The 21,608-nt window shown below is 22.1% G+C and overlaps 2 protein-coding genes across 4 annotated transcripts; one reads left to right on the top strand and one right to left on the bottom strand.

Moving 5' to 3' along the window:
* The first annotated feature begins 3,720 nt into the window (after nt 1-3,720).
* On the top strand, nt 3,721-5,684 carry LOC122857347 (protein RER1). Its single transcript, XM_044159469.1, has 6 exons — nt 3,721-4,125; nt 4,319-4,404; nt 4,506-4,610; nt 4,674-4,770; nt 4,946-5,163; nt 5,252-5,684. Exons 2-6 carry the CDS (start codon nt 4,330-4,332, stop codon nt 5,333-5,335), a joined length of 579 nt encoding a protein of 192 aa, XP_044015404.1. The 5' UTR covers nt 3,721-4,125; nt 4,319-4,329; the 3' UTR covers nt 5,336-5,684.
* Nucleotides 5,685-5,719: 35 nt separating this feature from the next.
* LOC122857304 (diuretic hormone receptor-like) lies at nt 5,720-21,298 on the bottom strand. Of its 3 annotated transcripts, none has more exons than XM_044159408.1 (9): nt 21,030-21,298; nt 20,099-20,695; nt 10,205-10,391; nt 8,866-8,959; nt 8,549-8,642; nt 8,267-8,427; nt 6,943-7,248; nt 6,673-6,827; nt 5,720-6,558 (listed from the first exon to the last, which is right to left on the bottom strand). In XM_044159408.1, exons 2-9 carry the CDS (start codon nt 20,355-20,357, stop codon nt 6,414-6,416), a joined length of 1,401 nt encoding a protein of 466 aa, XP_044015343.1. In that variant the 5' UTR covers nt 20,358-20,695; nt 21,030-21,298; the 3' UTR covers nt 5,720-6,413. The 3 variants fall into 3 exon arrangements, with proteins under 3 accessions (XP_044015343.1, XP_044015344.1, XP_044015342.1); XM_044159409.1 differs by having other exon boundaries at nt 5,724-6,593; nt 21,098-21,206; XM_044159407.1 differs by having other exon boundaries at nt 6,261-6,558; nt 21,098-21,206.
* Nucleotides 21,299-21,608: the final 310 nt, after the last annotated feature.

Consider the following 21,608-nt stretch of genomic DNA (forward strand, 5'->3'; position numbering starts at 1 on the left):
ATATTTTAAAAACTGCTGTTAATTTAATATGCAATTTAATGGCTCAGAATACTTATTATACAATTGCAAACAAAAATATGAAAATATCTTTAATTGTCACAGATGCACATGTATGTATATTTATTATTCATGAAATATTTTCAATAAAGTGCCATTGGAGTATGTTATTAAAACATTAACCAGATGCACAATTAAATCTAATAAATGTCAAGTGTCATTGATTCGGTGTTAACATGTTGTTCAACTATTAATACTCAACAACAGTATATTAAATATTAGAATGGTCAAAACTTAATGAAAATATTATTAAATCAAATACATTTGATAAATAATTTAGTGATCTTTTAGCAACGTTTGGTATACCTATCAGTATGCCATCAGTTGATAAAAATTAAGATATAGGTTATAATTTTAAAAGTGAACCGGCCGCATAAGTCCTAGAAAAATATCTGATGATACCACAGGTCTTTGATTTGTACTAATTTGTACCACCATTGATTTTATTTGTACCTCAAAATTAAAGGGTCCAAAGCAAGAAAATCAATTTTTTCTTAGATGACTAGGAAAAAAAAAATTGTTTACATTTAAATACTGAATTAATTTTTCATCAAGCCCGGAATTTGTACCTCCAAAATACAATTAGAAAAAAAATGTTTTAACAAAATGATAAATAACAATTGCATACTATTTAATTATTGAGGTACAATTTCTAATCGGTACAAATTAGCTCTTGTTTTTTAAAATAAAATATTGAAAAATATATTTACGCAAATTGCTTAAATATTTTTATTAACAAATGCATTGGCGCCTTCAAAAAATCAATATTTTTCTAACTTTTGTTTTAAAGCAAAAACGAAAGCTAATTTGTACCGATAAAATTAAATTTGAACTGGTTTAAGAATAATAAGTATTATAATGATATTTTGGTACCTGGTTTTTTATTCTTATTATTGAGGTAATAGGCCTCCTAATTTTATAGAAAAATTAGCTGTTTCAGCCTTAAAATTATTGAAAATATTACTTTTAAAGCGCCGCTAAATTTAAACAAGCTAAATATTTTATTTTAACAAATGCATGCCTTCAAAAATCAATATTTTTTACAATAATTTTTTTTTGTTTAAAATGGCTTCAAAAAGCTAATTTTTTACCGATAAAATTAGAATTTGCAATTAATATCATCATTACGAATTATTATATATTTCGAGTAACTTGTTTCTTTTATTATTATTAAGGTACAAATTCCGTTCTGACGGTACAAATTAGACATTTAAATGCTCTTTAAAATGCAAATGATTGAAAATATTCATTTTAAAGGCGCCATGCAATTGTTTATCAAATATTTTTATTTAAATTAAAATGTAAGCCTCTTCAAAAACAATATTTTTCAATAATTTTTTGTTTTGAAGAGCAAAACATAAGCTACTAGTACCGATAAAAATTAGAATTTAAATTCTCAATAATAATAATAAAACCAGTTACCCAAAATATCAATTTATATATTTTATATTATGTTATTAAAAATATTGGGATTCTATATTTTATCGGTACAACATTTTAAGCTGTTTGGCCGAAAATAAAAGAATATTATGAAAAATATTGATTTTTTATTGGCGCCATGCATTTGTTAATAAAAATATTTTAACTAACAATTGCATGGCGCCTTTAAAAATTAATATTTTATTCAATTTTTTTTTTATTGTTAGAACAAAACAAGATCTAATTTAAAATTACTAAATTTAGAATTTGTACTCATCAATATTAATAAAACCAAAGTTACCCAAAATTATTTCAATATATTAGTTTTAGTTATTATTGAGGTATAAATTTAATTTTATCGGTACAAATTAGTTTCTTCTGTTTTGCTAATCATTTAAAAACAAAAAAGAATATTAGAAAATATTGATTTTGAAGGCGCTATGCATTTGTTAATAAAAATATTTATCTAACACTTGCATGGCGCTCTTAAAAACAATATTTTTCAATAATTTTTTTTTATTTTAAATAACAAAACAAAAGCTTATTTGTAATGATAAATTAGAATTTTGTAATCTTAATAATAATAATAAAAACCAGTTACCCAAAAATATCAATTTATAATACTTTATTATTATAGGTAATAAATATTTATCGGTACAATTAGTTTCGTTTTGTTCTTTTAAAAAACATCAAATCTATTGAAAATATTGATTTAATCCGGCGCATTTGTTAAGAAAAAAATTTAAGTAACAAATGCATGGCGCCTTCAAAATTTAATATTTTTCAATAATTTTTTTTATATTGTTAAACAAAACAAGTTTAATTGCGTTCTCAATAAATTAGAATTTGTACCTCAATAATTAAAATAGATATGCAATTGTTAATTATCATTTTAGAGTAAATAATTTTTTTTCGTTGTTATTTTGGAGGTACAAATTCCGGGCTTGATGGTACGAATTAGTACAAATTATTCTGCGTCTGTAGCAATTTTTTTTTTCCCCCTAAGTCATCTAGAAAAAATTGTTGATTTTACCCTTTCTGACCCTTTAATTTTGAGGTACAAATTAAATCAATGGTGGTACAAATTATTACAAATCAAGACGCTTCTAATGAGTTATCCTAGATATTTTCTAGACATGCAGGCCAGGTTCACGCACCCTTTATATTTGTCGAAAACATGAAATTTGTTGAGAAAGTAATAAATATTTACACAAATACATTGATAAAATGGAGCCAAAATAATGGTCAAATTGTATTGATTTGATCTGATAATCATTAAATATCACCATCAGCAAAAAATATTTCAAAATTCTTATCCATAATATATTTTTTTCAAAAAATAATAAAAAATTTCAAGACAGCCAAGTATAATACCGATTTAATTAAGTCATTTTTTAACCCCTTTAACATCACAAAATTAATTTATCATGACAATATTGAAATTATCTATTAAAATAAAAACTTAAGTATATAATATCAAAAGATAAAAACTGTCACTTATGTGAAATTAATATTAATGAAATTGATATGTGTAATATTTGCAACAATATTTGATATTCATCATATTTTGTTATTTATTTTCATATATATATCTACAGTCAAATTGAAAAAGGCTACTGATACAATAACAAACTTAAAGTGCAAATGTATATTCAATTATTATATGCATATTAAAACATACAAAAACGTAACTATTCCCAAACATATGACATCGATGTCTGTTAAATAAAAACGAAGACAAGTGGGCACTCAGTCTATTTATTATTTAAATTCAGGAGCACCGTAAGAGTAAACTCCGGTAGTGGGGGTTGCTTTTTAGGGGAGGGACGAGGGTAGACGTCTGTCTCTTCTCGACTAGGGACCGTAAAAACTATTTATTCAAATTATTTATAAACATACATTGTTAACAAGAAGCTTGTACTTTTCTAATTCTCATTTTTTTCCAATTTTTTTGTTTATAATTTTTTAATTAATTAATATTATTACTACGCGCAAATTAATTGCGCATTCCCACTTATTGCCTAAAATTATGTACGTGTATACACCGCCAAATTGACATTCATTATTTTTATCAATAATAATAAAAAATTATTATCCAGTAACTCTTTCTATAAATATTTATAATAAAGAATTTTTAAGTATAATTATAATGTTGATAATAAATATACCTACATGAAAAAAAAACTGAAAAAAAACAAGAGGAAAAAAAATATCGCCGTTTGTAAACTCCGACTAATAACGTTAGCCATTTTTTATTTTCTTGCTCTCTTTTTCGTTGGCATTTCAACCATATTTATATGTCAATAATGTCCACCAGCCATCATGGACATTAATAAAAAAATACCAATATTATAATTAACCAATATCAACTAAAATTATCGGACAATAAAATTACAAACAAATAAAATATTCCATAATTTTTACTACACATATTTATATCTCAATTATTGTTAATACATTTTTATTATTATTAATTTTATAATTATATTTTTCAAATATATGCTGTAATAACGAATCATCTACAGAATTTATATCATGTCATTATAATGTTGTGACGTGTTATGTATGTGTGAATATTTTTTTTTTCAACAATTATAAAAATATATTTGGATAATTACTATTGTGAAATAATAAACAATTAATTTTTTGGTAATTATATTTAACTATATTTATGTACATTTAATTTATTATGATTTTTTATTTCTAAATATTGTGTGAGGTGGCAATTTGAAAGGTTAACCTCATGCTCCATTTCATCATTTATAAATATGATGATTTTTTTTATTTCAAATGACATCAGGTGATGATTATTTATTCATGATATTATTATTTCTCATTCAAGGTTTTTTTAAAATGATGCAAGATGAGGATCTTGGTGGTCCTGTTAGGAGAAATATATTTGTTCAAGCAACATCAAGATTATCGCAGGTATCATCATTATTTATTATCTCTAAATTATTATCATTATTATTTATAAATAATATATGTATTGTTAATTAAAATGATATTATTTTTAAACTTTTAAACAGATTTACCAAAGCTATCTGGACTTGTGGACACCACACGTAATATCAAGATGGGTTTTTGCAATAATTCTTGTTATCACATTTGTATTACGTATTTTTCTTTCTCAGGTAAATTTTTTAAATTACCATAAGATGTTTATTAATTAATTACTAATTTATTTGTTCTTTTAGGGATGGTATATTATTATGTACGCTTTGGGAATTTATCACCTTAATTTGTTTATATCATTCCTCACTCCAAGAAATGATCCAGCAATGGACTTTGAAGGTAAAGATTACTAAAATATATCAAAGATAAAATAGTAATTCATTTCTAATTAATGAAATTAATATTTCTATTAAAAATTTACATTATTTATGAGATTTAAATTAGCTTTATTCTTTTTTAAGAAAAGGTTAAATAATTAAATGATTATTTATGAAAAATTACATGTTAATTGTAGATGGTGAAGGTCCAGAATTACCAACAAGATCAAATGAAGAATTCCGACCATTTGTTAGAAGATTGCCTGAATTTAAATTTTGGTATTCAGTATCAAAATCAACAATAATTGCATTGACATGTACAATGTTTGATTTCTTTAATATTCCTGTATTTTGGCCAATTCTTGTTATGTATTTTATAACATTATTTTGCATCACAATGAAACGACAAATTAAGGTAATTTATAAATAGCCATCATTCAATTTTTATACAACAATATCACCTTAATACTAATTTGTATTATTATTTCTTTTTTCGATTACAGCATATGATTAAATATCGATACATACCTTTTACCCATGGAAAACCAAAGTACCACAATCACGATGAAAGACTTGTTGGTAAATAAGTTGGTTAAATCGTTGATAAATCTGTATGCTTGTTGTTTTATTAATTTTTTTTTTTGGCAAGTGTGTAAATGTGTGCAAAAACAAACTAAGAAAATAAAAAAAAAAAAAGATTAAATAAAAAAGTTTATATTAATTTAATAAAGTGGAAGTAATTATGTAAATTAATGAAGAATATGAAGATAAAAAAATTTATCTGTAAGTAAACTTTTAAAAAAAAAACAATACTTTTTCTTTTTTTTATATATATTTAGAACTATTATGATTTTTTTTGTCTAATATTGAGTAAATGCTGTTAGATGAATTAAATAAAAATAATTTAAATAATAAAGTCAATGGGAATATGAGAAGACAAATAATGAGTTTTAAATAATTAAATTATCCATTTTATCGATTTATTGATTATTTATTTAATGAAATTAAGTATAGAAAAAAAAAATATACATAGGTACAATTTTATTTTATAGATATTTTTCTTTTTTTTTTAAATGTTAAAATTCATTATTATTATTTGAACGTTCATGTTCAGGTACAGTCAAAGATAATGTATTATTTTAAACAACATACAACATTTAAAATGCATTAAAACATTGGTCAGTCGAAGCTTATAATTTTTTCATAAATATATATATTTATTTCAACACTTAGAAATTAAATTAGTTGATTAATTTTATTTTTTTTTCACAGATAAAATACTGCCTTGATATTTAAAGCATGTAATGACGGAAGACATTTAACAAGTTTTTTTTTTTTATCGATTTTACACGTTTTAATATTTCAAAGTATTTTTTTTTTTCATTTCAATTATCATTTCTTTTTTTCTCTTTTATATGATAAAAAAAAATAATAATAATAATTCCATTGTGATGGTGGTTATGTGCTTTTTTTAAATTCACAAATAATAGAATTTTTTTTTTCCTTTTATCTTTTAATTATAATTCAAACAGTCAATGGAAAATTTTGTTGAAGTAGTAGAAAAAAAAATGTATGTTGACAATGAAATTGAACTGTGTTTACAGATAATTTTTGATTAAATTAATTTTTTTTTACATGATAAAGTAGGTTGAATATAGGATAAATTTATTCATTGAGGTCTTCGGAAATAACTGTTTTTGATCTATCGATAAATGCTGTTGTTGAATTAATACCAATAACTGTTGTTGTTGTTGTTTCACTTACTGTTGATTCACGTTTTCTATATGGATTTGATGGTTGACAGTAGAGTCTAAAATCAATTTATTTATAGACTAGTCATCAACACTATAATTACATCATAAATAAGATAAAAAAGAAAAAATTATATTATCATATTTATAAATTGTTAAATTATTTAAAAAACCTTATGCTTTCAGTACGTGAACGTGGTGACCAATTATTATAATATTTTCTATCCATTCCAAGATTTCTTGCTGTACTCCAACGTGAAAAATGATGTCTCATTGTATTTTGTACTTCAGAATTTAAAAAACAATAAAATAGTGCAACTGAAAGACCCTAAAAAAAACATTTTAATATTGAAAATAATTATTTAAATTATTTTTAAATGGTTTTAATTTTTTTTCAGCTTTAAAAATACTTTAAAAGTTGATGGTAATATTGAAAAACTTACTTGTGATGATAAAAGTACAGCTCTTGCATATGAAAATAAATTAGCAAGTTTACCTTTTGATGGTCCAGCAATGACTAATATATATGTTACACCAAGAAGTGGAATTAATACAAGTAATGCTTTACTTGCTTTTCTGTATTGTTGAGTCTCAACATTATTTGCTGAACGTAATTTTGTTATTAATACCCACATTATCATAAATAAAAATAGGACATTAATACCCAGTACAATTATTGCTGGTCCTTGATAAAACCAATCATATGCATGATAAACCATCCAAGGACAATGTCTATACAATGCTCCATTCTGAAATATTATTATAGAAATTAAATAATCATTTTAACAAAAAAATTTCTAAACTAATTTAACTTTAAATTGTTTTCTAGTTTTTTTTTTTTTTTAATTTATTTTTATCTATTTTTTAAGAGAGTTTATAGATACATACTGAGGATAAAATATAAAATTTTTAATTAATTTAATAATATTTTTATTATTAAAAAAACTGTTATGAATTTTTTTCTTATAGAAATTTTTTTTCATTCTTTTTTATTTTGATGATTTGATAAATTGTTTAATAACATTTATATAATAAATTTAATTTGTTAAATAGGTCAAGTACCTTCATGAGAAATAAATATTTAGAAAAAAAAAATTAAAAAGTTTTTAGTTATATAAGTGACAAGTGTGTGTGTGTCAGACACTCTTGGCGCACTTATCGTTTACTTGTACTACTGATATTTTTTTAAATCATCTTGAGGTAAAAAAAAATGTATAGAGCATGGTATTTACGGTATAAATTATGTCGTTGAAGATGAAATTATTTATTTATAAATAAAAATAAATAAAATATTAAAAATTGATAAACAAAATTAAAAAAAAGGGTTATTTTTTTATAAAATTTTTCTACAAGTTCTACTTATATATTCTTTAATATTACTATATTTTTTTTGTTATTTTTTAATAAACAATTGAAAGATTAATTTGTTGAATTAAAAAAAAATTTATTTGTTTATTTATATTTGTGTTTATTGATAAAAAAACCGAAATAAAAAATTACTAAATTTTGCAATTAAAAATAATATTATTTTTTTATTTTTTTAATTGAAAAATTGAATAAAAAATTATTGAATTGGACATTAATTTAATCGAGGGTTATTTTGAAATATTATTCATCAAAAATATATGTATATTTTTATTTTTTTATATACAATATCTAAAATTGAAAAAAAAATTTCTTTAAATTACTTTATTGTTGGTTTATTTTGTAGTATTATCTCAAATTAAATTTTATATTTATATAAAGAAAATAATCATTTTAATTCACCTGGTTTTCATGGTCATTTGATATATCAACTGCACTGGATTTAGCAATTCCCCAGACAATAATAACAAGTACTGGTGCACCCCATCCAATTGCCAGACACAAACGCAATTTAATATTGTCACCGGTAAATGTTTTAACAACCAGCAAATACAAATACAATCCTGAAAAAAAAAAAAAAAACCACATTTAAAATTTATTATACTGAAAATATATAATAAAATTGGTTAAATCAATTTTTAAAATTCATTTTTCATTAGTTATTTTATATTTTTTAATATTTACCTTCGACAAACATCCAGAAAAAATTTGTTAAATGAAAATAATGAAGTAAAGAATAAAAAATAATACAAGTTGGAGTATCAGATTGCATTGAAACCTGGAATAAAAATTTTTTTTAGTTAAATTTAATTTTTTTTCCCATTATTATCCTCAAAGAAGCAAAAATTTATACAAAGATATTCAAAAGAGACTATATATACGTTAAAAAAATAATTCAAAGATATGAATAATAAATATGAAAATAAAAAAAAAAGAATTGAGTTTATATATTGTAAAAAGAAAATGTATATTTTTTTTTTTCTTTTGGTAATATGTAGTACCTGCATAACAGTAGTAAGGATCCACATGAGGTCAGCCAGTATATACGTAAGCATGAGATTTGTATGAATATTATTTCTCAAACATCTCAGCTCTCTGTTAAAAATAAATATCATTTTTATAAAATATAACCTTGGTGTAAATATTTCTCTAAATGTTTTCCATAAAATTTTGTAACTATATTTTCCTGGATTTTCATTATTTTTCCAGAAATTATTTAAAGTATTTTATAACTATAAAAATAACATTTAAATTATGAAAATAATATCATTCACAAGTTCATTATTTAATTAAAATATTTCATTGAATTTTTTTTTGTGAGAATCAACTTTAAATATCAAAAGAAAAAAAAACAAATTATTTCGAAATTTCAAGCGTTTCGAAAACACTTGTTTGCCGCAAAATTTCGATTATAAATTTTTATAAAAAAATAAACTACGAATCAATTAGAAAAAAAATCTGGAGATATATTTTTTATTAAATAAATTAAAAAAGAATTCATATTGAAGTGTCAACCGCAAATGCCAAATAAAAAAAAAAGCGGGTAATAAAAAAATATAAAAAAGAAAAAACCATAGATCCTCGTTTGTTGGGGTGGAAAAAAAATAATAACACTCATCTGATTTTATTGGCTTTTTTGTTTTGTTTTTCCTTTTTTTTTTTTTTGCTTTTTTTGTTGTATGTATCACACAATATCATTCAATCATTCATAAGACTCGCGACATGCGGTATATATATAAATGGAGCTTGTGGGAAAACAGTCAGGTGGATTGGAGTGATCCAGAGTGTCAACAAAACAAAGAAAATACTTGGAAAATTGAAAAAAAAAATAAAAAAAAATAAATATAAGGAGATAAAAATACCCACTGACAATATCAGTATATTTTTTATTTAACAAAACGACTTTGTTTTAAATATAATTTTCATTGATTTAAACCAAAAAAAAAATGATAAATTATTAAAAAACTGTTATTGATTATTCAATTGAAAAATGTATATTTATATTCACTGGAAAATGTTGTTTTTTTTATCAAGAAAAACAAATTATAATTTCAAAAATCAGTATATTTTTTTAATCATATGATTACACTAGAAATATTCTTGATAAATAATGTATTATTTTTTTCTATTAATAATAACAAGTGATAAATTATTACTTGATAACACGAGACATAAATAATCTCAAGTATTTAATATATACAATTTATCAAGTAAAGAAAAATAAAAAAAAAAAAATTTTCTTTTCATAAATATTATTTGTTATGTAATATATACAAAATAAATACTTTTCATGCAGTAGCTTTTTTTTTTTTTAGTACAAATAATATTGAATAAACTTACTTGAAGTATAAAAAAATTGACACAGCAACAACAAGTGTTGACAATGACAAACTGTAACCAATAAAATACAGCATTGTTGTAATTTCAACACTTGATTCATTGACAGGTATTTGAAGTTCATGACATTGAGAATAGTTTGAATAACTATCCCAAGTTCCATTTGTCAAACACCATCGACTTGCATTTTCTGTAAATAAAAAATCAAACCATATATCAAATTAAAAAAAAAAGCAATTTATAAAATAAACTAAAGAAAAAGTTTAAAAAAGATAATCAAAAAGAGTGTATACATAAAGTAAATTTAATTAGTAGAAAATTAAATTGAACTTTTAAAATTAAAAAACAGACAAATTAGCTGTTATATTAATGATAAAAAAAAAATTAAATAAATAATATTGAGCTGTTGAGAATAAAAGAGGTTGAAAGAGGAAAGAGGAAAATTTGAGGGTGGATAAAATATGAAGCATTTGATGCTGATTCAGCTTATATGTTTCTGTCAAACTCGAGAGCTTTCGAAATGTCCAGCTGATCGATAATCCAATTCCACTTGATTCGTAATACACGTATATATACACTTGTGCGTGCTTCAAATTTGAAATGTATTATACAAACTGCATTTTATATGTATATAAAATATCATATTTCATATAATTTTTTTTTTTTTTCAAATAAATCTAATTACCAACCCACTTACAATGTGTATATAAATTGTTTTTTTTTTTATACATATGATTTTATGATTGACCTCGATATTCTATTTATTATTTAAAAAAAAAATATTATCAATATGAAAATATTTGCTTCCTGCGATATTATAATTAAATTATATTTTTTTAAAATTAAATTTTAATTAATTTTTATGCTTTTTTTAATAAATCAATGATATTAAAAAATTTTTTTTTCTCTTTCATAAACATATTTAAATGTTCAATTTAATTTATAAATTTTTAAATTGTGTTTTAAGATTATATTTTCTTCAATTTTGTAAATGTTATTTAGACAAAATTTTAGTATGAAAACAAAATTAATATATATACGTTTATAAAGTTTGTATAGAAAAGCGAAAGTTGCAAGTATAACAAGTTTAAAGCAACAATGAAAATAGTTAACTTTGTTTTACTGAGATTTTCAGGATGGTAAAATTAATAAATTAACAACGTTGCTTGAATGTACATCAGAAAAATGATTATAATATAGAATGACTATTTAAAATCATCTAGTTTTGTATATAAATATATATTTTATAAATAAAAGGAGAAAAAAAAAATTTAATAAAGAGAAGCTTTCAGAGAAAATTGTCACGTTCATGTGAGATAATTAATTGATAAAGGAACTGAATAGCAAACTCGTGAGCACAAATTAATGGCAATTACGATACTCGACAGTCCAGTTTGAATGCCTCACCCTAATGTATATGTTGTTCACTCAATATAGTCGTGTTTAATAAATAAATAAGCTTTATTGAGAATCAACAATAATCAATATCACATAAATTACCATTATGATAATTTAATTGTTAATTAACCTTTATGTACAATTATCTTGAATTTAATTGATATAGTTACATACGTATATATATTTATATATATATATTTTAATCATTTTGTTTTTTTTCTATTTAAATGAATTTATAACTTGTTGTTTTACTTGTTAACGCACCTACTGTTTGAGATGTTGAGTCAACAGATGTTTCTGACACCCGTGTTTATTTCACTTTTACAGTACTGTTTAACCGCGTATATACGATAACAACTTGATAAATAAACTCCTTTTTAAATTTAAAAATAATTGTTGTTATTAAAAAATATAAAATAAAAGAATAAATTAAAATAAATTTAAAAAAGATCTTTAGTCAAATATTACAGAGAAAATATATTTATATTATTTTTTTTTTGATATAGCTTTTTATAAATATTTATTATAATTATTTTTTTTTGTATTATTTTTTAATAATTAAACAATAGTATTATAGAAAAAAAATAATGATATTGAGATATAAAAAATATATGATAAATTATTTAAAAATATTTTTAATATTCTTATGAAAATTTATAAATTTGTGACAAATTTTTTGATTAGATTATTAAAAATTATTTAATAATAAATAAATTATAAAAATAATATATAATTTTTATCTAAAATCTTTTATAATCTAAAACAAATCAAATGAATAAACTATTTTTTCATTTGTATAATTAATTTTTTTTTTTTCTTTAGGTTTCCGTATGGCTCATACATAATGAGTTGATTTATTTCTTCATAATTAAACCAAAAATTGCCTCAATAATGTATTTTTTTTTCTCTACAAAAAACGAAGCTTTTAAGACATGATAAAGTCATTTCATTGGCTGAACCATTTAACAACAATTTAGTATCAATTGCAATTTAAAAAAGATGAAAATATTATTAACTTATTGAGGCAAAATATTTACGAAACAAATCTAGAAAAATTAATTCTACGAAAAGAATATTGCGAGCTGTAAATTTGCCCGCGGAAGATACGCCATCATTCTCGTATCATAAAATGTAAATATGTAATTACAGATAATTATCTATATGAAAAAAAATAAGCCAATGAAAAATCATATAAAATCTATTCATTTGCAAATATAAATTGTTCTTTTTATCATCCAATAAATCACACTTTTAAAACCAAATTTACCAATTTTTTTGTGTATTTTTATTATCAGTTTAATATTAGTTTTAAAATTACTATCATTATTCATTTTTATATGTTCCAAAAAATTAACGTTAGACAAGTGAATATACTAGTATATAAGACCGAATTAAAATTATCAAATATCATTAGATAAAATTCTGTTATTCCGAAGAATTATAATTTTTCACAAATGAAAAAAAAATAAAAATCATTATGAAACTTGTAGTATTTTTAATATTTTTATCAACTTGTAAGTATATCAATTAAAATTATTTTTTGTTTGTTAAATAAATTGTATAAATTAATAATTAAATGTATTATTAATAGTTGTTGATGCAAGACGTTCACATAAAATTATTGGTGGTCTCGAAAAGATCATACAGCAACACCCTTATCACGCATTTGTAAAATTTTTAGGCCACGGAATTTGTGCTGGTAGCATAATTAGTCAATATCATATTTTAACATCTGCCTCTTGTGTAATATTTGAAAAAACTACTATAACTGTTTATGCTACTAACTTAAAAGTTCTTGTTGGAACAACTGATTTATTTGATATTCTTCGGGAGGGTGAGTTGCTAGATGTTGAACACATCATATGGCATGAACAATATATGCCTGAACAATTTTGGATAAATGATATTGCAATATTACGTCTTGAAACACCAATTACATTATCACGTCAAAGTGCAATTATTACTATGCGACCATATCGCCTTTACCATGGTAGTATATTTACTATGACCAATTGGCCAGATGATATTTATCAAACAAATTCCGCTAGAAATCTTAAATCTGTTGATGTCATCGGACTTTCGCTCATAAGTTGCTTAGATTTATTTCCAGGATTTATAGTTACATATATGATTCAAGGATGTGGCAAAACTATCTATGATAATGAATTATTTAATATGGTATTACTTTGTTTTTTTTTTTTCTGTGTAATTATTCTGTTATTATTTTTTAAATAATTTTTTATACTTTTCAGGGTGATGGTGGTGTTGGTATCGTTTATAGAAATGAAATTGCTGGAATTTCATCTGTATATATACCTGAAAAACCAAATCATTTGATATTTACAAAAATTTGTAATTACAGACAATTTATTTCAGATACAATCAATGTTTATTAACTATTAATTTTATAATTAAATGTAACTATAAACCTGTAATTGTGTTGATTAAAATATTAAATATACCACTAAAAAAAATTGTATATTTTTTAGCAAGTAGAATTTTAATCAAACACAATTGCAAAGATATATAAAATAAAAAAAAAATTTACTAAATCTATAATAAATTCGTGTTTTATTTTAAACTCTTATCAAAATTTATAATTTGCTATCTTGATTATTAAATAAAGTACACAAATTATACAAGTAAAACCATATTTTTATTATACTGCTGATATTTTTTTTTTTGCTTGTCTATTTTCGATGGTTCACTCTTAAAATCGTCACGATAATTTCATATGAATTATCGAGCTTTATCACTTAAAATAAATTCGAAATAATTGTAGCAAAAATCATTATGAAACTTGTAGTATTCGTAATATTTTTATCAACTTGTAAGTATATCAATTAAAATTATTTTTTGTTTGTTAAATAAATTGTATAAATTAATAATTAAATGTATTATTAATAGTTGTTGATGCAAGACGTTCAAATAAAATTATTGGTGGTACCGAAAGAGTCATACGGCAACACCCTTATCACACATCTGTACAATTTTTGGGCCATGGAATTTGTGCTGGTAGCATAATTAGTCAATATCATATTTTAACATGTGCATCTTGTGTAATATTTGAAAAAAGTACTTTAACTGTTTATGCTGGTAACTTAAAAGTTCTTGTTGGAACAACTGATATATTTAATGCTCATGGAGATGGTGAATTGTTTGATGTTAAATATATCATATGGCATGAAAAATATTGGCCCAAATTATTTTGGGTAAATGATATTGCAATATTACGACTTGAAAAACCAATTAAATTTACACTTGAACGTTTATCTATTTCTATGCCACTGGCTCCTCTTCATCATCACAGTTTTTTGAGTATGACCAATTGGGCAGATGATATTTATCAAACAAATTTATATAGATATCTTAAATCTATTCGTGTTAAAGGAATTTCACAAAGTAATTGTTTACATTTTATTCCAAATTTTCCTCTTACAAATAAATATCAAGGATGTGGAAAAACTCTCAGTGATGATGATGGATTTAATATGGTAATATTTATTTTTATTATTACTTCAAATACTTTGGAATTTTTTTGTGATAATTTTATAAATAATTTATTTCGAAACGTAATTATTTTCATTATTTAATAGTTACTTTTTAATGGAAAATTTACTTGTAAAAATATTTCGAAAAGCTAATTGAGACGACGAAATTTCTATACCTAAATTTTCATTGTCTTTTCAGGGAGATGGTGGTGTTGCTGTTGTTTATGATAATAAAATTGCAGGAATTGCATCTGTTTTTTTACCTCAACAACCTCAAGCTTTAATATTTACAAAAGTTTTTCTTTATATAGAATTTATTGAAACCGTAATTAACAATTATTAATTTTTAAAATCAAATAATTATTATTATATCGAAATTTTCGTTTAAAAATATTATAAAATCATGGATAATTCTTTTTCAAGGTTGAGTATTTTTTAAAATATAAAATTGCCTTTAAAATTTTATCATAAAAAATTAAAAAACTGATAAATAAAATTTATAGTTTGTTATCTTCAAGATTGAATAAATACAATTTTAAAAAATCACGCATTCGTCGTTTACATTTATTTATTTTTTGATATAATTTTTTTATCCTGAAGAATTATTCATTTACAAAACTATAAATTTACCAATTTTTTTGTGTATTTTTATTATCAGTTTAATATTAGTTTTAAAATTACCATCATTATTCATTTTTATATGTTCCAAAAAATTAACGTTAGACAAGTGAATATACTAGTATAAAAGACCGAATTAAAATTATCAAATATCATTAGATAAAATTCTGTTATTCTGAAGAATTATAATTTTTCACAAATGAAAAAAAAATAAAAATCATTATGAAACTTGTAGTATTTTTAATATTTTTATCAACTTGTAAGTATATCAATTAAAATTATTTTTTGTTTGTTAAATAAATTGTATAAATTAATAATTAAATGTATTATTAATAGTTGTTGATGCAAGACATTCAAATAAAATTATTGGTGGTACCGAAAGAGTCATACAGCAACACCCTTATCACACATCTGTACAATTTTTAGGCCACGGAATTTGTGCTGGTAGCATAATTAGTCAATATCATATTTTAACATGTGCGTCTTGTGTAATATTTGAAAAAACTACTTTAACTGTTTATGCTACTAACTTAAAAGTTCTTGTTGGAGCAACTGATATATTTAATAGTTTTGGAGAGGGTGAGTTGTTTGATGTTCAAAATATCATATGGCATGAACAATATGAACCGAAAAAATTTTGGATAAATGATATTGCAATATTACGACTTGAAAAACCAATTGAATTTACACTAAGACGTCAAATCATTGGAATGCGAACAGATCGTCTTTATCATCGTAGTATTTTGACTATGACCAATTGGGCAGATGATATTTATCATACAAGCTCTGCTAGATATCTTAAATCTATTAGTGTTAAAGAACTCTCGTTTGATAAATGTTGGGGACCTTTTCCAGGCTTTTTTCTTTCACCTACTCTTCAGGGATGTGGTCACACCATTAAAAATGATGATGCATTTAACATGGTAATATTTTTTATTATTTAAATAATCATTAATTATATGTTATTTGTTTTAATTTTAATGGTATTTTTGGAATATTTTTTTCTTCAAGGGTGATGGAGGTGTTAGTGTTGTTTTTACTGAAAGAATTGCCGGAATCGCATCAATTTTTATACCTGAACATCCTCGTTATTGCGTGTTCACTAAGATTTTTCATCATGTTGAATTTTTAAAAAATATAATTCGAAACTATTAATTGATCTCAATTTGAAAAATTAAACAATTAAATCATCTCTTTTTTTTTTTATGAAAAAATTTAATTAACTGATTACAATTTCTTTGAAAGTTTAAAATTTAAAAAATTTCATTGTGTTTATCTTACATGTAATTGCAAATCAAAGCTTTTTTTTTTATGAAATATTGTACAACGATATGGAAATGACAGTGACATGATTGATATAAATGTGTAAAATTTTTATATTTTTTTTTTACGATTGAAATGTAAAATTATATTGACAATATTGCGTATCCAAATATATAGAAATTCAATCATTCAAATGTCATGCTTCGAAATTTCAATTATCGATTAATAAAAATATATTTTACATTAAATTTTTTTCTCCTGAATATATTTTTTAAATTTAATATCTTTTTTTCTCCTTTTTTTTTCATATAAAAAATATTTACAAAATTTATTTATTATTGTGTTTAAATTTAACAAATATTTATTTAACTCGAGACTTTTATTAACAGTGTATAATACGTGTTTTGAAAATAATTTTCCCCAAGGAATATTTATTTTTATGGATTACCATTACTAGAATAATTAACGAATTAATACGTTCACGAAATTGCCTCACGTTTTTTTTTGATGATAATTTACGCAAGGGGTGAGTTTGCTCGAAAATAGAACAAATAAAAATAAATAAAATATTGAAGGATGAAGAAAATTAAAACCAGACAGACATTTAAAAATAAAAAAAAAAAATAATATATATATTTTGACTTTAAAAAACGAATGCAAATTATTTTGCTTTATCCGAATTTATATGAAATAAATGGAAGTTATATGTTTATCAAGAAAAACAAAAAAAAAAAAAACTTTAATATATATATATCCTATGATCCCTAGGGATCCATCTGATTTTTTTTTTTGTTTTTTTTTTCTTTTCATCCTGAGAGATCCTGGGTCGAAAGTGCTTTCACATCAATTGCCCTATATTCAACTTTTTTATTATTCTTTTTATCATTTTTCAAACTCGATAATTTTTTATTAATTAATGTGTAGGTATAGCCATTGTATAATAACAAAAAAAATATAAGCTTTAATTAATTTTTTTTGTGGAAAATATCCAAAGTTATTTCAGGAAAAACAGGTTAAATTTACAGCTCGCAATATTCTTTTCGTAGAATTAATTTTTCTAGATTTGTTTCGTAAATATTTTGCCTCAATAAGTTAATAATATTTTCATCTTTTTTAAATTGCAATTGATACTAAATTGTTGTTAAATGGTTCAGCCAATGAAATGACTTTATCATGTCTTAAAAGCTTCGTTTTTTGTAGAGAAAAAAAAATACATTATTGAGGCAATTTTTGGTTTAATTATGAAGAAATAAATCAACTCATTATGTATGAGCCATACGGAAACCTAAAGAAAAAAAAAAATTAATTATACAAATGAAAAAATAGTTTATTCATTTGATTTGTTTTTAGATTTTTTATAAAAGATTTTATCTAATCAAAAAATTTGTCACAAATTTATAAATTTTCATAAGAATATTAAAAATATTTTAAAATAATTTATCATATATTTTTTATATCTCAATATCATTATTTTTTTTCTATAATACTATTGTTTAATTATTAAAAAATAATACAAAAAAAAATAATTATAATAAATATTTATAAAAAGCTATATCAAAAAAAAAATAATATAAATATATTTTCTCTGTAATATTTGACTAAAGATCTTTTTAAAATTTATTTTAATTTATTCTTTTATTTTATATTTTTTAATAACAACAATTATTTTTAAATTTAAAAAAGAGTTTATTTATCAAGATGTTATCGTATACGCGGTTTATAATATAGTCCAAAAAACATATCTCTAAAAATTGAATAATTTATATATAAATTTAAATATATAAAATCTCTCTGTTGGATTTTATGTATTATTTTTATTTTTTTTTTCCATTATTCTATATGTGATATTTTAAATTTTATAATATGTTAGTGTTCAGATAGAATACAATATATGTCATTTGAACTTTTATATGCTATCCTCGATTTGATAATAAATCCTGGGGGGATAAATGGGGATGACAATCGTCAAACAACCCTCGACAGTCAAACTCCAATTTCTGAAAATTCATGTTTATTGTATTGACCAATATTTTTTTTTTCTTTTATTTCTATTTATATGATTATGATTTTTCGTTATCACCTTGTATTACTATTAAATTACCAGCATAAAAATACATGAAAATTCATATTTTATTTGTGACTGACTGGGTGTTAAAAAAATCTTTTGATATATTTTTTTTTCATTTTTCTTTTCATTAAATTTTGATGCAGTTTTTTTAATATTCATCTGTCAACACTACATATACATTTATATTGGCATGCACAAACTAGCATGCATAATAGATTCAAAAAAAAAACTCAATGTAAATGCAAATTTTTATTTTACTTTTTTTATTATTTATATTCCAACTCTTTGGTAAATTTAATCCAAGATATTTCAAGTTTAAATATCACACTCAATGCCAAGTTTTTTTTTAATCTAGGATATGGAAAATAAAAAAAAAAAAAATTTAATATCCATTTCTTATTCATGTGAAAAGCGCATAAAAGCATCATTAAATTTTTTATATTACTTAAAATTTTTATTATTCATAATTGTATTTAATAATTAAAATTTTTTTTTAAATAAAAAATAAAAGATTGTTCTTTTATTTCTATTTAAAAGATAAAATTAATTATTTATATATTTTTTTTTTTGCATTGTTTCAAGGTTTTTATAAAAAAAAAATTAATAACTATAAGGAAAAATAAAAATTTTATTTTTCTTTCTCATCACGTTTAGACAAGCTTACTTCACTTAAATCTCTATATGACATCATAAAATTTTTTCCTCTCTAAAAAGATAAAAATACTCAATCGAGATTGACCAAATTACCAATATATGAAAAATCATTACATAATAATAAAAAAATAAACATAAAAATCAACAAAAAAAATATTCCGTATTTGGCCCAATTTACAGCAAATTCGGATGAAAATTTGGAGCAATATTTTGCCAATAATAAATCCAAAATCGATATTATTATCTCAATTATTTACTTGTTATTTTTTTCATTTCTAGAATGAAATTTCGATTGGATTTATCCAGAAGAAAGCGTGAATAATTACCGAGTAATACAAAAAAAATTTATACAAAGTGATTTAAAAACAAGTAGAATATATTTACAATAAAAATAATTTTACTCACGTGAACTGTCATATTTGATTCCATATAGTTGATCAAAACATGGTATTTTAGCAAGTGTACCAGCTAAAGTTTGTGGCCAACATGATAATGAATCCCAATCTATATCACAAGCATTATTATAAATTTTATCATGCTTTGATTTAAGACACTGTAAATCTTTACTTAAATTTGTATCATCAAGTTGATTAATATGATCTAAAATATCTTGTACATGATTAACATCAAATGTATCACTCATATTAATCATGTCTTTTCTCATTTTATATATGTATTTAATATACTTAATGAAATAAGTTTTATGATACTTGTTAGTTGTTGAATATGATGTTTATTCTCACTTGTTTCTATATACATTCAAACTAATGAAACATTTTATCCTTTTTTTTTTTACTGTAGTTTTACTTCATCTATTTATTTTTATTTTTATATCATTCTTTATTTCTTTTTTTTGTTTTTTACTCTTCACACCTCTCTCGAATTAATTAACACCTCATTTTTTTTTATCTTTTATTTTTTTCGTATTATTTATTCAACTATTAGCATCATCATGAAATGAGAAAAAATTTTTAAACAACTTTTCAGCACCGTAACTTTTATCTAAACAAAAAAATAAATAATTATTATTTAAAAAATTTATTTATAAATTTAAAAATATTTATTAGTCATTTTTAAAATATAAATTTTTATGAAAATAAATTTTTTACTTTAATATGTTTTGCTAGAAAAAAATATATCAAATTTTTATATTATTTGATATTTATCAAAAAAAATATTTGACAAAAATAGGGTGGCTTTGCAAGCACGTGGTTTTTTTTTTTTGTATATTTGTCTCGTCAACAAATCCCGCAAGTTCAATAAAAAAAAAAAATGTAGACATTAAAAAAAAAGGTAACAAAAATATAGTGTAATTTATTGTAGCTGTCTTTTCTACCCTTGTCATTAATCTCTATATAATCCGATAAATATATATAAATTTTATTTTTGTTTTTATCACAAAACCTCGTGTATGAAAATCGATTGTTTTCGATCAAGCCGGTTAATCATTTGAAAATTTTAAAAAATAAAATCATACAAAAACGTTAGAAATAATAGGTAATTTTTGACTAAATTATTTATTTAATTTTGTTTATTTATTAAATAAAATATATTGATAAATAAATTATTATTTGATGTATTATTGACGACGATCACATCGAGACTAAACTGATATGGATTTTCGCATTCCACCTGGACTTGAATATTCCGGGAAAGAATAAAGAGCATGCGCTAAATTTTGATTCTCACAGGAAACATTATTTCATCTTTCTCTTTAACAATCATCCTTAACAATTCGACATTCATGATTTTATCAAGAATATACTGTGCCATATAAATATAAATAAAAAATAAATATATTTTATTGGAATGATTATCTTCAATGTTTTCAGGGTGAATTTATATAATGTGTAATCTTACTAATTTACTAGACGATTTGAAATAAAAGCTGGATAATCTGTCTTCTGTAAATGAC

The sequence above is a fragment of the Aphidius gifuensis genome, linkage group LG5 (assembly GCF_014905175.1).
Source record: "Aphidius gifuensis isolate YNYX2018 linkage group LG5, ASM1490517v1, whole genome shotgun sequence".
In the NCBI taxonomy this organism is placed as follows: Eukaryota; Metazoa; Arthropoda; class Insecta; order Hymenoptera; family Braconidae; genus Aphidius; species Aphidius gifuensis.

Coding starts and splice junctions, on each gene's coding strand:
- LOC122857304 (XM_044159408.1), bottom strand. CDS start 20,357: ATGAGAAAAGACATGATTAATATGAGTGATACATTTGATGTTAATCAT. Junction 8,643..8,865: donor TCCTTACTACTGTTATGCAG/GTACTACATATT, acceptor TTTTTATTCCAG/GTTTCAATGCAATCTGATAC. Junction 7,249..8,266: donor CAAATGACCATGAAAACCAG/GTGAATTAAAAT, acceptor ATAATATTTCAG/AATGGAGCATTGTATAGACA.
- LOC122857347 (XM_044159469.1), top strand. CDS start 4,330: ATGATGCAAGATGAGGATCTTGGTGGTCCTGTTAGGAGAAATATATTT. Junction 4,611..4,673: donor TACGTATTTTTCTTTCTCAG/GTAAATTTTTTA, acceptor TTGTTCTTTTAG/GGATGGTATATTATTATGTA. Junction 5,164..5,251: donor CAATGAAACGACAAATTAAG/GTAATTTATAAA, acceptor TTTCGATTACAG/CATATGATTAAATATCGATA.